Source organism: Thunnus thynnus, chromosome 5, assembly GCF_963924715.1.
Source record: "Thunnus thynnus chromosome 5, fThuThy2.1, whole genome shotgun sequence".
In the NCBI taxonomy this organism is placed as follows: Eukaryota; Metazoa; Chordata; class Actinopteri; order Scombriformes; family Scombridae; genus Thunnus; species Thunnus thynnus.
The window spans coordinates 30,908,402-30,921,339 of NC_089521.1; the positions used below are offsets into that span (position 1 = coordinate 30,908,402).

Here is a 12,938-nt window from a genome sequence, read left to right on the forward strand (position 1 = left end):
ACAAAGGAATCGCTTCAAGGAGAGAAAGAATGATCACAGCAACCAGTAACTCTTTCATGTTCTCTTTAGTATTAAAGGAGAAATCCACCAGTTTTCCCCCTCAGCTTGTGTTTCCAGGTGGCCAGGAGCCTTTTGTGTCCCTATAACTCGTTAAAAGTCTGCTTTCATACTGTATACGTCAATGAATCAATATGAATGAATATATCTTCTGGAAAGCACACTGCTCTGTTCATAGGAGATGCTGTTGGAGCCCAACATATCTCTGCCTGTTTGGAGCTGAAAATATGATGTGGCTCATGTGGGAGTTTGTCTAAATCAGAAATCCACATCATATCCTGGCTTCGTCTGTCTGCGGCTGCCTTCCCTCGCCTCTCTCCAGGGTTTAATTAGAGCCGCTGAGCTCCGTGTGAATAATGCAGCACCTGAACACACCTGAGTGGGCTGCTCGAGCAGAAAGAACAACCGCAGGGAGGCCGAGAGAGCGCTGCCCCCCCCAGAGACAGCCAGACGGAGAGAGAGAGAGAGAGAGACAGAGACAGAGACAGAGAGAGAGAGAGACAGAGAGAGACAGAGAGAGACAGAGAGAGAGAGAGAGAGAGAGAGAGAGAGAGAGAGAGAGAGAGAGGAGAGAGAGAGAGAGAGAGAGAGAGGTTGAGCAGGTTTGGAGCAATATCTTCAGTGGAGTTAAAGGTCTTCATGTCATTTTAATCAGCAAAACTACTTGAACACAGCATCATAATAACCATATAAAACTGTATCTTTTACCAGAACAACAGTCTCACTTTTATTATTTAAAATTTTTCTTAACGTATTTTGTTTCTTAATCAGTTAACATTTTGTAAAATCTCTTTTATACTGTCCTCAGTACTGTATTAGTTTTTCATTAGTTATTTAGAGTAGTGTTTGTGCTGCGTTGCTGTTGTGCACCTTTTGTTATCCTTCAAGTTTTTCATTGTATTTACATGTATTTCTATTTTTAATAATTCATGTTTTTTATACGGTAGAGTGAGAAGTATTCAGATCCTTTGCTTAAGTAAAAGTAGTAGTACTCTATAACAAGTAGAAGTTCTGTATCAAACACTTTAAAGTATCAACAAAGTATATATATTAAGTATCAAAAGTAAAAGTATTCATTGTACAGAATGGTGGCGGATTATATTATTGTATTATTATAACTGTTGTATTAACATGTAATCAGCATTTTAATGTTGTGGCAGGTCAACGTGGAGTCTTGTGGTGGTTTAATCTATAACAATGCATCATATTTAGGGCTGCAATTAACGATTATTTTCATTATCGATTAATCGGTTAGTTGTTTGGTCCATAAAATGCCAGAAAATGATGAAAAATGTTGATCACGGTTTCCACAACAGTCCACAAAGACTCAAAGATATTCAGAGAACTAAACCAGAAAACATTCACATTTGAGAAGCTGGAATCAAATTTGGAAAATTGACTTGAAACGATTAATTGATTATGAAAAAAGTTGGCAATTAATTTAGTAGTTGGCTACTAATCCATTAATCCCCTAATTGTTCCAGCTTTAATGATGTTACAAACATGTTTCATATGTACAGTCTTATTATGCAAAGTAACCAGTAATTATTGTCATGTAGAGCAGCAGGAACTGAAGAATAACAAGATAAGAAGTGAACAGAACAATACAAAACAAAGGATCCAACAAGACCGAAGTGAAAAGCAGGACTTAAATACAAACTGAACTACTGAAACAACAAGGAACAGGTGGCAAAGACACGAGGGCATACTGGGAGCTGATTGGCTGGGGAAGACAGAGGGAGCAGGGCAGGTGTGGAGGGAAAAGCAAGCCGGAGACACAGGAGGAAAAAACTCAGAGCAAACAGAAAACCAAAAAACACCAGAAAACACAATGAGACAGATGATGGTGCTTATGTGTAGCGAGACCGTCAGCACAGTCGGAGTAGTTAAACATAAGCGACACTTCTCCAAACAAAAACAGATTAAAGCCAAATAAAAAGGCAAAATGATGCAGTTCTTCTCACATGGCACAAATCTACAGACACAAATGTTTGCAGTAAACGTCGTTAAATTCATAATGTGTTGAGGATGAGTGAAAGAGAATCCAGCCGTGTAACAAACACCTGTCAGTCTCTGGATAAGAACATCTGCTTAAATGACCTGAATGTAAATACAGAAGACGTGTGGAATCAACTGTCTGCTGTATAACTAGATGTGTGAAACTCCAGTCCACTTCAACAAACTGGGAATAAGTCTGAGGGCTATGTGGTGGACTGGTGGACAGACACAGAGCCAGACTGGGACAGAACCATGATAATTATACATGTAGTAGAGTAAAAAGTAGAATTATTTGACTCTGAAATGTGGTGAAGACTATAAAATAAGTAACTTTAAGAAATTACTTAAGCACAGCAGGTGAGTAAGTGTACATTCCACTCTGTTTCCTCATATTTTTATTTATTTATTTATTTTTATAATAATTCCTACTTTGAGGGGAAGTCCACTCTGTCAGCCCTTAGAGCTACTTGACTCGGTCACATGTGTTTTACTTCTATTATCTGCTTTTATGCTGCTTGTATGAATGTAAAATGAAAAGAAAAAATCTAAACTAAAAACTATTAAAATTAGAGGTTTACTGTGGTAAAACAAAACACAATATCTGACATTTTAGTGAAATACTTGAAATGCAAAAAAGAGAATAAAAGCAACAAGTGAGGAAAAAAAACCAGACTGACTGCAGGAGGATGAAGACTGGGCCGTTTGTGCCATCTAGTGGTCTTTTTCCTGGAAAACATGAACGACAGACTGACATATGTACTGTATTTACTGTGAACATTACATAGATTGAATCACAAACTGGATTATTAAATATGCAAAACCCCAAAACCTCAATATTCACTGTGTTTCAATAGATTGTACAAATAGGATTAAATGCATCATCTTATAGTCCAACGTTAGAGACGAGACCTCGGTCAGAATCTAGTTTTTTAAAGGATGAGTTCACAATTTTTTTGTGGAAATGGAGGCAAAAATCCACAGTGTGTCCACACAGTCATTTAAAAGTTGATGTGAAGCTTATATGAGGCTTCAGCAGTCTGAGTTAGTCATATCAAGTGGATATCTGACACATTTACAGTCTTTTTAGCATCAAATTCCCTCTTTGTGTTTCCTCGGACAGTGTTTCCCTGTTGAGCTGCAGGTGGAAGTATAGTAACAAAAAGAGGAACTTTGGCACTAAAAAGACTGTAACGTTGAAACTGGTACATTGTAAGGTCATTATGAAGGGATCTTCTAATGGTCAGTATGAACAGGAGGAATGATTACAGCAAGAAAAATATGTTTCACTGTTCATTTGGGCTCCTGACTGTTGTTTTAAGACACACTTGAAAAACTGTGGATGTGTCCTTTAAGACCTTATTTTAGTTGATATTCTGCTCACATAGTGGATGTTCTTATATTGTTGTGTTTAATAAAAGTGCCTCAAATTTCCCTAAAGTCCTCTAACATTTTAATTCGGCCATGTCAGAGAATAATACAGGAGAGTTAATTGGGTCTTATAGGTTTCTGTCATACATATAGGTCCATTAAAAAGACTTTTATTAAGAGTTTTATGGTGCTTCCAGTTCAGAAAATCATGTCAGCATCAGACTGTGGAGGTGATTATTGTTATTGCACATTACATGAATAAAAAAAGTACCATAAGTCAAGATCGCCTTTATGTAAACAGCATTTCAACAGTTGTCAAAGTGCAAAATCTCTTCTGTAACTCATCTACGCTTCTTTATTTCCCACTGAAACCAGCAACACTCACATGAAACAAATAAAAATTGGATTTAAATCCTAAAAACACAACAACAATGTACAGAGAACAATTAATTAATAGAAAGAAAAAATAGATAAATAAAATAAAAACAGAGTGTGACCATTCAAAAAGGTGACAGAGCTTTTTTCCATTGCTGCTCCGGACTGTGGATCTTCCTCGTCTATCACCACTTAAATCCCAGCTAAAGACCCACCTTTAGGCCTATAAAATCACTTTGGGTCCCCTTAATTTTTAATAGGCCTAGTATGATAAAATTGTTAACTTTGACCATTACAGTTATTCATCTATTTATTTTGTTTTGTTTTCCTTATTAAACCGTATTTTACATTTTTTCTGTAAAACACGTTGGTCAACTCCTGTTGTTTTTAACTGTGCTCTGTAAATAAATTTGACTTGACTTTATCTCTTCTTCTATAAGTTTTGATTTAAAAAAGTGGAAAACAGTAATAAACAACTTTAACCTTTATTTATCTTTTATTAGTATACTTCATGTAAATAATACGTTTTTATAATATTTTATAAGTTACATTCTATATGTAAATGTGTTTGCTTTCACTCTTTTTAAAATAACCATTCAATCAATCGCTTTAATCTAGCGTCAGCCTTCAAAATTACATTTTACGATTGGTTTACAAACACGTGAACGCACCGTGTCGCATTTACATTTACCAGGAGACCGTGAAGGCAGCATGTGGGCATTTCGCCGCCTCTGATTGGTCCGTTAACCGCTGTTTTGACCTTTGACGCAGGAAAATGGCTGCCTGCGACGGGGGTAAAGATGGTACGTTGACGTTTTAAACGTGTCATTTGATTTAAATAAGCTGTTTTGTCCTCTGAGCGGGTTTTTAAACCTAGAAATAAAATAACGAGTCTGTGTGTCTGACAGCAAACGCGGCTGAAACACGTTCAGCTCCATTATTTGTAATGTCTGGAGCTAAACAGCTAGCCGGCTATGCTAACAGGCTAACCAAGAGCTGTTAAATGCACACACTTCTATCCCGATGTTAAAGGTTTCTAACTGTTATAACAAGACCAACAGCAAAAATCAACGCAACAATCTGCTTTCATGTAAAGAAAGGTCGCCATTCACTGTTGGCTGTACAATTATTATGATTATATCTGAGTCCAGCTTCTCAAATGTGAATATTTTCTGGTTTCTTTAGTCTTCTATGATATTAAATTGAATATCTTTGTGTTGTGGACAAAACATGACATTTGAAGACGTCATCTTGGGCTTTGGGAAACCAATCTTAATTGATTAATTGAAAAAATAATTAACAGCTAAATCAATAATGAAAATAACTGTTGCAGCCCTAGACATTCCTCAGATTACACTGTTTAAGAGTAATGTGTGTGTTAACTTGTGTTCCTCTCTCAGGTCAGGACAGTATACTGGAGCCGCTGTGTTTTCCAGAGCAGCCAGCTGACGGTTCCAGTGCTCCCAGTCTGCAGCGTCCCAGTGCAGAGCTGCTGGTGTGTCTATTCTGCTCCGAGTCAGTTCCTCTGAAGCAGAAAGACGTCCTCCTCAAACATCTGCTGCTGCAACACAAGCTGGTCATTGCAGATGTCAAACTCATCGCAGACCTCCCAAAGTAGGAACATGAACCCTGAAGTTATTTACAAAACTCAGCAGCTCTTTGCAGAAAAAGTCTGTGAAAAATTATCTTTAAGACTTTGAAGATATACAAATGTAACACAGACAAGGCTGGTATTGGAATTAGGTCAATATAATAGTATTATCATATTAATCTGCTGATTCTGCCTCATTGTTTAGATACTGGCTGGTCATTTTGTTAGTTTTTTTTTTCTTCTTTTCTTTTTTATTGACTATTACTGGAATTATACCGTGATGATATGGTCTTATTATGTTATGATTATTATATGTTTTTGTCCAAATGTATTCCAGTCAAAGGTAGAATTACAAACTAACAATATAAGTTTGTTTTACTCATAAAAATCAGAAGAATCATCATTATCATGAACATCAGTGTGATTTTACAGAGAGCAGCAAAGATTAGTTGATTAATATATTAGTAGATTAACAGAGGAAATATTATTTTAATAATAGATTAATCATTTAATCCATTTTTAAAGAATAAAATGTATAACATTCTCCAGTTCCTCACATACAGTGGAACAAATACAACGGAACCAAAATAGTTAATAATGAAGGACAAGGAGTAAAAGTTATGGCACAACTTAATTGCACTTATAATACAGTAATAAATAAAATACAGTAAACAAATATAAGGCTAACTGTTATTTTCATTACAGATTTTTCTTGATTAATCCATTAGTTAGCTATTTATATGACAGTATATCATCAGTTGCCTAATAATATAACAGCCTGTTAATTAAAATCTTCTCCATCATGTTGACTGTGAACATCGCTGATGCGTTTCCTGTCCTCCGTCAGGTACATGTTGTACTGGAAAGGCAGATTCTTGGAGCAACCAGTCACAGATTTCTGCAGCGTCATCAAGACAAACTCCACCGGCCCGCTGGGTGAGTAGAGTTAACGATTATTTTCATGCTGATTATTTTTCCTATTGATAGATTAATCATCTGCTCTATAAAACATCAATAAACAGTAAAAAAAATCCCATCATAATATCCGAGAGCACATGGTGACATCATCAGACGTGTTGTTTTGTCCGATAAACCCCCCAAATAATCAGCCCAAGAGAAGCAGAAAATTCTCACGTTTAATAACTGGAATATCAAATATTTGGCATTTTTGCTTGAGAAATTACAAACTATCAATTGATTATCAAAATTGTTGCTGAGTAATTTTCTTTCAGCAGTGAAGTACTGCAGTTCAGAGGGAATGAGATGTTCCAGATTGTGAGAAAACAAGACAAAATCCACAAAAATAGTAAACAATTTACAGTGAGGATAAAGTTAAAATGACCAAGTGACAAATCTGGAACCATACTGGAAACTGTGGTGCATCAAAAAGAGAGTATTTAATGAAAACCTGTGATCCCTCTGCTTGTGATGTGATTATAGTGCGAAAGCAGTCTTGACTTCATCCTCTAAACAGTGTAAATGGTTCATATTCCTGCAGAGAAACAGGAGGACTACTTCCTGCTGTGTGACGTCCTTCCAGAAGACCGGATCCTTCGGGAGAAGCTCCAGCAGAAACGACTGGTGAGGATTTAAACACCCAATCAGACATCAAACTCATCTCAAACTCTGCGCCGCAATCAGCTCCTGATTGTCCTTCACAAATCAAAAACCAAAACTAATTTCTGTTACGATGAGACAGATTTCCTGTCGTCAAAATTATGTCGGACAGTGTTTCCCTGTTGAGCTGCGGTGGAAGTATAGTAACAAAAAGAGTATAGTATACAAAAAGTATAGTAACAAAAACAAAAAGTGGACTTTAGCACTAAAAAGACTGTAACGTTGAAAGATATCTACTTGATTTGACTCATTTGGATGCTGAAGCTTCATATGAGCTTCAGATAAACTTTTAAATACATTTTTGCACAGAAGGAGGACTGTGGATTTCGTCCTCCAGACTTGAAAAATTGTGAACCCGCCCTTTAAAAGACCACTTGTTCGTTAACAAGAGGAGGAAGTCCTGCTCTTCTTCTGTGGTGTTTGTCTGACAGTGTCGCTCTTCCGCAGGAGGAGGTGCTGGAGCAGCAGCAGAAGGAGAGAGACGACAGCAGCTTCCAACGTCTCTGCATGTTCTGCAGCGAGGAGTTCTCTGGAAACAGGTACTGCACTCTTAGATGTGAAGTAGATTTCCAACATTTGCTTAAACTTGAATCAAATAACTTCCTGAATGTTGGTGCATCAGTAAAGACATCTATTAGAGCTAAACACTGTATTAAGGACAGTAAACGCGGCAGCCACACATTTCTCTGTTCTGTATTTCTCTGTTTTGTGTCTTCAGGTTATGCTAACCCATTGTTGCTAACTTCGGAGCTAACCTCCTTTACTTTTCCAGCATTTGGGGAAACGACCGACGTGATTTTTTATGATTTATTAATTGACACACTGTAGTCTGTACTGTACATTTAGCCTACTGCCAGACTGACAGCTTACTACTAACCTTTTCCTCTGCCCCGCTCGTATCCACCGTCACTTCTCTGCTCCTCGCGCTCTCCCGCTCGCTACGCAAACATACTCCTTAACGGAGCCACGCGACCAGTGGTTTCCCAGGCAACGACAGAGGTTGACTCACGTACCGGAACAGCGCTGCACAGAGACTCCCAAACGCTATCGATTTCCGATATCAAATATTAAAAAGTACTTTTTGGCCTGGCGGGGGTTCTCGTTGTGTCATTATGGAGAAACACAGATTCAGTAAACGGTCAGTCCGTCCAGTAAACGTTCAGTAAACGTTGATAACGGTTAGACCCAGCAGTCTCCATTAGGTTGGGCGAGTTCAAAGTTGTGAAAACAACGGGGGTGTTTTGAATACACCCCCGTTGTTTTCATAGGTAATTTGTTAGTCTGTCCCCCCCGCCGCAGGAAATAATGGATTAATCCTGGAAAGCTGTTGATGTAGCACTTTTCTCCTTATGAAAATAACACGGAGATTATTCAACCAATGAGAATTTAGTCGGACGAGAGCATATCGACCAACTAATCGACCTGTCGACCAGCTACACTACAGCTCTAGTCTTTCGATACTTTTTGACTTTCCTGCTCTGTCTGTGGCTCTCGCTAAAGACTTAAATCTTTAAAAACACACACATGTACAATATAGTTCTACTTTTTGAAGAAAAAAAATCCTTCCACCATCATGTTTTCAGGTCGTCTCTGCTGAACCACATGGCCAGAGAACATTCCTTCAGCATCGGACTGCCGGACAACATCGTCTACTGCGACGAGTTCCTCAACGCTCTGCAGAGCAAACTGGACAAGTAAGAACCGACATACTGAGACAGCGATGACCAGGTTTATCTTGTGTCTTTGTAACACTAGTGTGCAGTTAAAAAAAAAAGATAGATTTAGATAAAGTTGCTTGAAAACTGTCTTAAATTAAAACCTGAAACTGGATTTTCCAAATATAAACTAAGTTTAATTTGTGCTTTTTGTCAAGAAATGAAAACGAGCAAGTGTGTGTGCAGTCTTCTTCCTTCAAGCGTGAAATGACAGTGTTCATATCCGTTAACACTGCTGTGCTTTAGCCCTTTGCTGCATCCGATAGACATAATTTATGTCAGACTCATGATTCACACCTTGTTAGATTCAGCAAGACTTACACTCTGAGTTGTCTTCAGCATCGCAGTAATTCAGTGATAGTTGTCTGTACATCAGTGGTCACAGAGCAAACACAGCAAAAAATAAAAGCAGAGGGTTTAAAGGGTTAATGGTCCCAGCAAGGAAAAGGCTCTGGTGAGTTTAGTTCAGGAAGTGTTTAATCAGGTTTGTTCTATACTGAGACGTTAACAACTCTACACACTGTTTTTATCTGCAGTCTGCAGTGTTTATACTGTGAGAAAACCTTCAGAGATAAAACCACACTGAAGGATCACATGAGGAAGAAAGCTCACCGCCGCATCAACGCCAACAACCACGAATACGACCGCTTCTACGTCATCAACTATCTGGTAAAAAAACCTTTCCTGTACCCTTTAGAGAGTAAAACCACCTGTTTTTTACACCTGGAACTAAATTTAGTCCCTGGTTCCTCCAGTCGAATGTTCTTTGTCTCCTGGGAAAGTTCCTGCAGTGTTTGATGAATTGATGAATTTTCAAATAGTGAACAACTAACCCTGGAGGCCATGATGACGGCTTTAAAAAGTTCACAAAGCAGCAAATTTTCTCATCTAAGAGGCCAGAGCCAGAGAACGTTTGACATTTTTACCTCACAAATGATAAATAACACAAGATAAAATATATGAATTCATTAACCAAGTTGTGGAATAATTTTCTGTGACTATAGGGTGAGGTATCAGAGGTTTTTGTTTTATTTTCTGTCTGATTTTAAAATGTCTGTATCCTATTCCCCAGGAGCTGGGGAAGACCTGGGAGGAAGTGCAGAGTGAGGACGACAGAGAGCTGGTTGACGAGGAAGATGAGTAAGTGTCTTCAGGGTCAGAACACTTCAATCCGAGGCCAAAACATCCAGGTTTCACTGACTTCCTGTGCACGCCTGACACCCTCACTTTCATTCATCTCCTCTGAGGACACTTAAAGCTTATTGTCCTTGAACCTTCTCAAATAGTTCTGATACTCTCACAGGGACTTTATCTTTTGTGCTATCTGTCTGACATCTCTGTATCGTCCACAGTGATTGGTCGGACTGGCAGGCTCATCCCGTCTCTGCTGTGTGTCTGTTCTGTGATCATCAGTCCGAGACGATGGAGCAGATCTACACACACATGAAGGTGCAGCAAAAAAACAATTAACAAGCAAGTTGTTTACCTGTTTTTACTTTATTTAACCACTGTTCATCATGTTTATTTTTTCAGGAAACTCATGACTTTGATCTCCATAAGCTGAGGATGGAACTCAGTGAGTAAAACCACATCACAAAATAAACACTAATGTCCAAAAGCTGACTGAAAATTGGATTAAAAATGTATTAAACTGTGTGTAATATGTGCTTATGTGTAGGGATGGATGCATAACAACTATGTCATGGATACATATTATGTGTTGTGTCATGATGATGTTTCGCTCTGCTGGGTCTTTTTTCAGATCTCAGGTTCTACCAGCAGGTCAAACTGGTGAACTTTATCCGGCGGCAGATCCATCAGAGCCGTTGCTACGGCTGCCAGGAGAAGTTCGACTCCAAAGCCGACGTCCTTCGTCACATCGTGGCCGAGAGTCATGCGATGAAGCTGCCAGAGATGTCAACCTGGGACCAACCACAGTGAGTCCAGCAGCTGTGTTTGCCTTTATTTAATTTGATTATTTTTAGCAGTAACTGCCGTTTGGCTGTGCTTTCTGTTAAAGGACACATATTCTGCACATTTCCAGGTGTATATTTATATCCTGGGGCTCTACTGGAATATCTTTGCATGATTTACAGTTTAAAAAACTCCTTATTTATCTTCTACTGGCCCTTTATGCAGCCCCTGTCTGAAACAGGCCGTTTTAGTTCCTGTCTCTTTAAGGCCCACCTCCTGATTAGCCCACTCTGTTCTGATTGGTCAGCTTCAGGAAGCTTCCTCCGGCTGCAGACGTTACATAAACAAACTATAGTAGCAGGATTTCACTTCTTTTTCTCCTTCTTTACTCGATATATAAACTTCTCAAACCCATCCGTACATGTTGGAGCTGATCAGATCCCAAATATGAGAGTGAACAGCACATGGAAACACCTTAGCAACCACCTTAGCAACAAAAGCTACAGAACAGACGGCCATTTATGGGAATGCACCGCAAAGTAGAAAAAAACGTTGCAAATCAATCGTTTAAAGCAGGTTGAAGCCCTGACTTTTGATTTGCAGGGAGCATTTCTACATACGTTCACCTCAAGTTTTGGAACTTTGGACCATGTTTGTATAGTAACAGGATATAAACAACAGAATATGGCCCCTTTAAACACAACAAACTGTGTTTTGAAGCCAGTGAGGGATGACGTCATTGCAGCTTACGTTGCTGTCTGTCAGTGTTGGAAATTCTACATTTCCAAACTTTTATTTGTATTCTTTGACAAAAGCATGATGGGAACTGTAGTCCCAAAACTCAGAACATGATTATCTCCATAAATAGAGGTAAGACAAAAAATAACAGTAGGAGTGACAAAATCAATTTTTTGTATATATTTTTGACATTATTAAGGCTCAGAATGTATATAATATATAATAAAAATCATTAAATAAAACAAAGGAGAAAAGGCGAGTCGAGATAATCCCACTAAGCTTCTCTGTGTATTTTCACTCATTCACATTAGTGTGATATTGTGTTACAGATGGAAACTATAGTTTCCTTCTATTCATTCATACACAGATATGTGTGGTGTGTTAAATCATGTGAGCATACAGGCAAAAACTCCATTTCAAATTGCATAAAACTATTTTTAAAAAATAAAAACTGTCCTAGAACATGTTTAGTACAACATGATGATACATACAACAGTGAGAGATTATAGAGTTTTTACCTCTGACCTCAATCTCTCCTCAGGTATTACTTCCCCACATATGAGAACGATGCCCTCCTGTGCACGCTGTCAGACAGCGACAGCGATGAAAGCGACGAGGTGAATCACGGAGAAGACATCCCGGTTATCGCAGAGGACATTTCAAATCTCCGAGCGCTCAAACAGACCAGCGTCCTCAACCAGCTGCTGAAGAACAGAAGCTCCTGCAGCTGAGACGACGGACAAACAGTTTGGACTCCTTTGTTTTCTGGAGGGATCTTCTTCTCATCAGACTGGTTGCCCACACAAAGAATAAACCTTCCGGGCACATTTTCCTGAAAATGTTTAAGCACTTCCACCATGCTCTGCAAAAAACAAATTACTTTATGCAGCCATAACGTGCACTTTAAAAGCCATGAGAAGCCTCTTCAGGTACAGACTCAGTAAAGATGTTGGTGAGCAGTTCAACTGTTGCTAAACTACATTCAAATAATAAAGATGCATTGTGATGTTTTTCTTAAATATAAAGTTAGTGTTTACTTAAACCTGCTGATGTTTTGTCCACTAGTTTTCAGCAGAAACAAGTAGTGAACAAAACACTGACATATCGTCAACCTCTAAGTTGAACTTGTTAGCAAACAGTTGCTTATTTCCTCATCCAGCAGTTACGGAGCAACATTATCATTCATTTGGAGTCGTGTTTCTGTCCACCTGGTGAATCTAAGTCCAATATTCACTCTCTTTTAGCTTTGTTTCTGCTCTCTACCAACTCCTGAGGGAAATATCTGGCTCTTTAGCTGCTAAATGCTCCACTATGTTCACCAGCTAGTCTACAGCTAACTGTGTCTGTTTGCTGTTTGGTGCTGAGCAGGTAGTGTACAGTGGTTTTTTTTTAGAGCTTCTTCTCTGAAAACAGCTGCCTGCTGTGGCCAAAAACGACACTATGGGAGAGCTGAGAGTGAACCAGAACAGTGAAGTTGCAGCCGGACAGATAAACAATGAGCTGAAACTCACTATAAAGCTGCAGAGTCACTGATAATTCTCTGTAGGTTCATGACTACATTGCCA

At 38.7% G+C, this 12,938-nt stretch overlaps 1 protein-coding gene across 2 annotated transcripts; it reads left to right on the forward strand.

The window, feature by feature from the left end:
* The first annotated feature begins 4,497 nt into the window (after positions 1–4,497).
* znf277 (zinc finger protein 277) lies at positions 4,498–12,384 on the forward strand. 2 transcript variants are annotated; one of them, XM_067590692.1, is made up of 12 exons: positions 4,498–4,601; positions 5,199–5,412; positions 6,237–6,325; positions 6,888–6,970; positions 7,454–7,545; positions 8,590–8,700; positions 9,258–9,390; positions 9,794–9,861; positions 10,074–10,170; positions 10,255–10,297; positions 10,484–10,658; positions 11,915–12,384. In XM_067590692.1, the coding sequence occupies exons 1-12, from the start codon at positions 4,574–4,576 to the stop codon at positions 12,102–12,104; spliced, it is 1,323 nt and encodes a 440-aa protein (XP_067446793.1). In that variant the 5' UTR covers positions 4,498–4,573; the 3' UTR covers positions 12,105–12,384. The 2 variants fall into 2 exon arrangements, with proteins under 2 accessions (XP_067446793.1, XP_067446794.1); XM_067590693.1 differs by having other exon boundaries at positions 4,559–4,592.
* Positions 12,385–12,938: the final 554 nt, after the last annotated feature.

Coding starts and splice junctions, on each gene's coding strand:
- znf277 (XM_067590692.1), top strand. CDS start 4,574: ATGGCTGCCTGCGACGGGGGTAAAGATG. Junction 5,413..6,236: donor CTCATCGCAGACCTCCCAAA/GTAGGAACATGA, acceptor GTCCTCCGTCAG/GTACATGTTGTACTGGAAAG. Junction 10,298..10,483: donor TAAGCTGAGGATGGAACTCA/GTGAGTAAAACC, acceptor GTCTTTTTTCAG/ATCTCAGGTTCTACCAGCAG.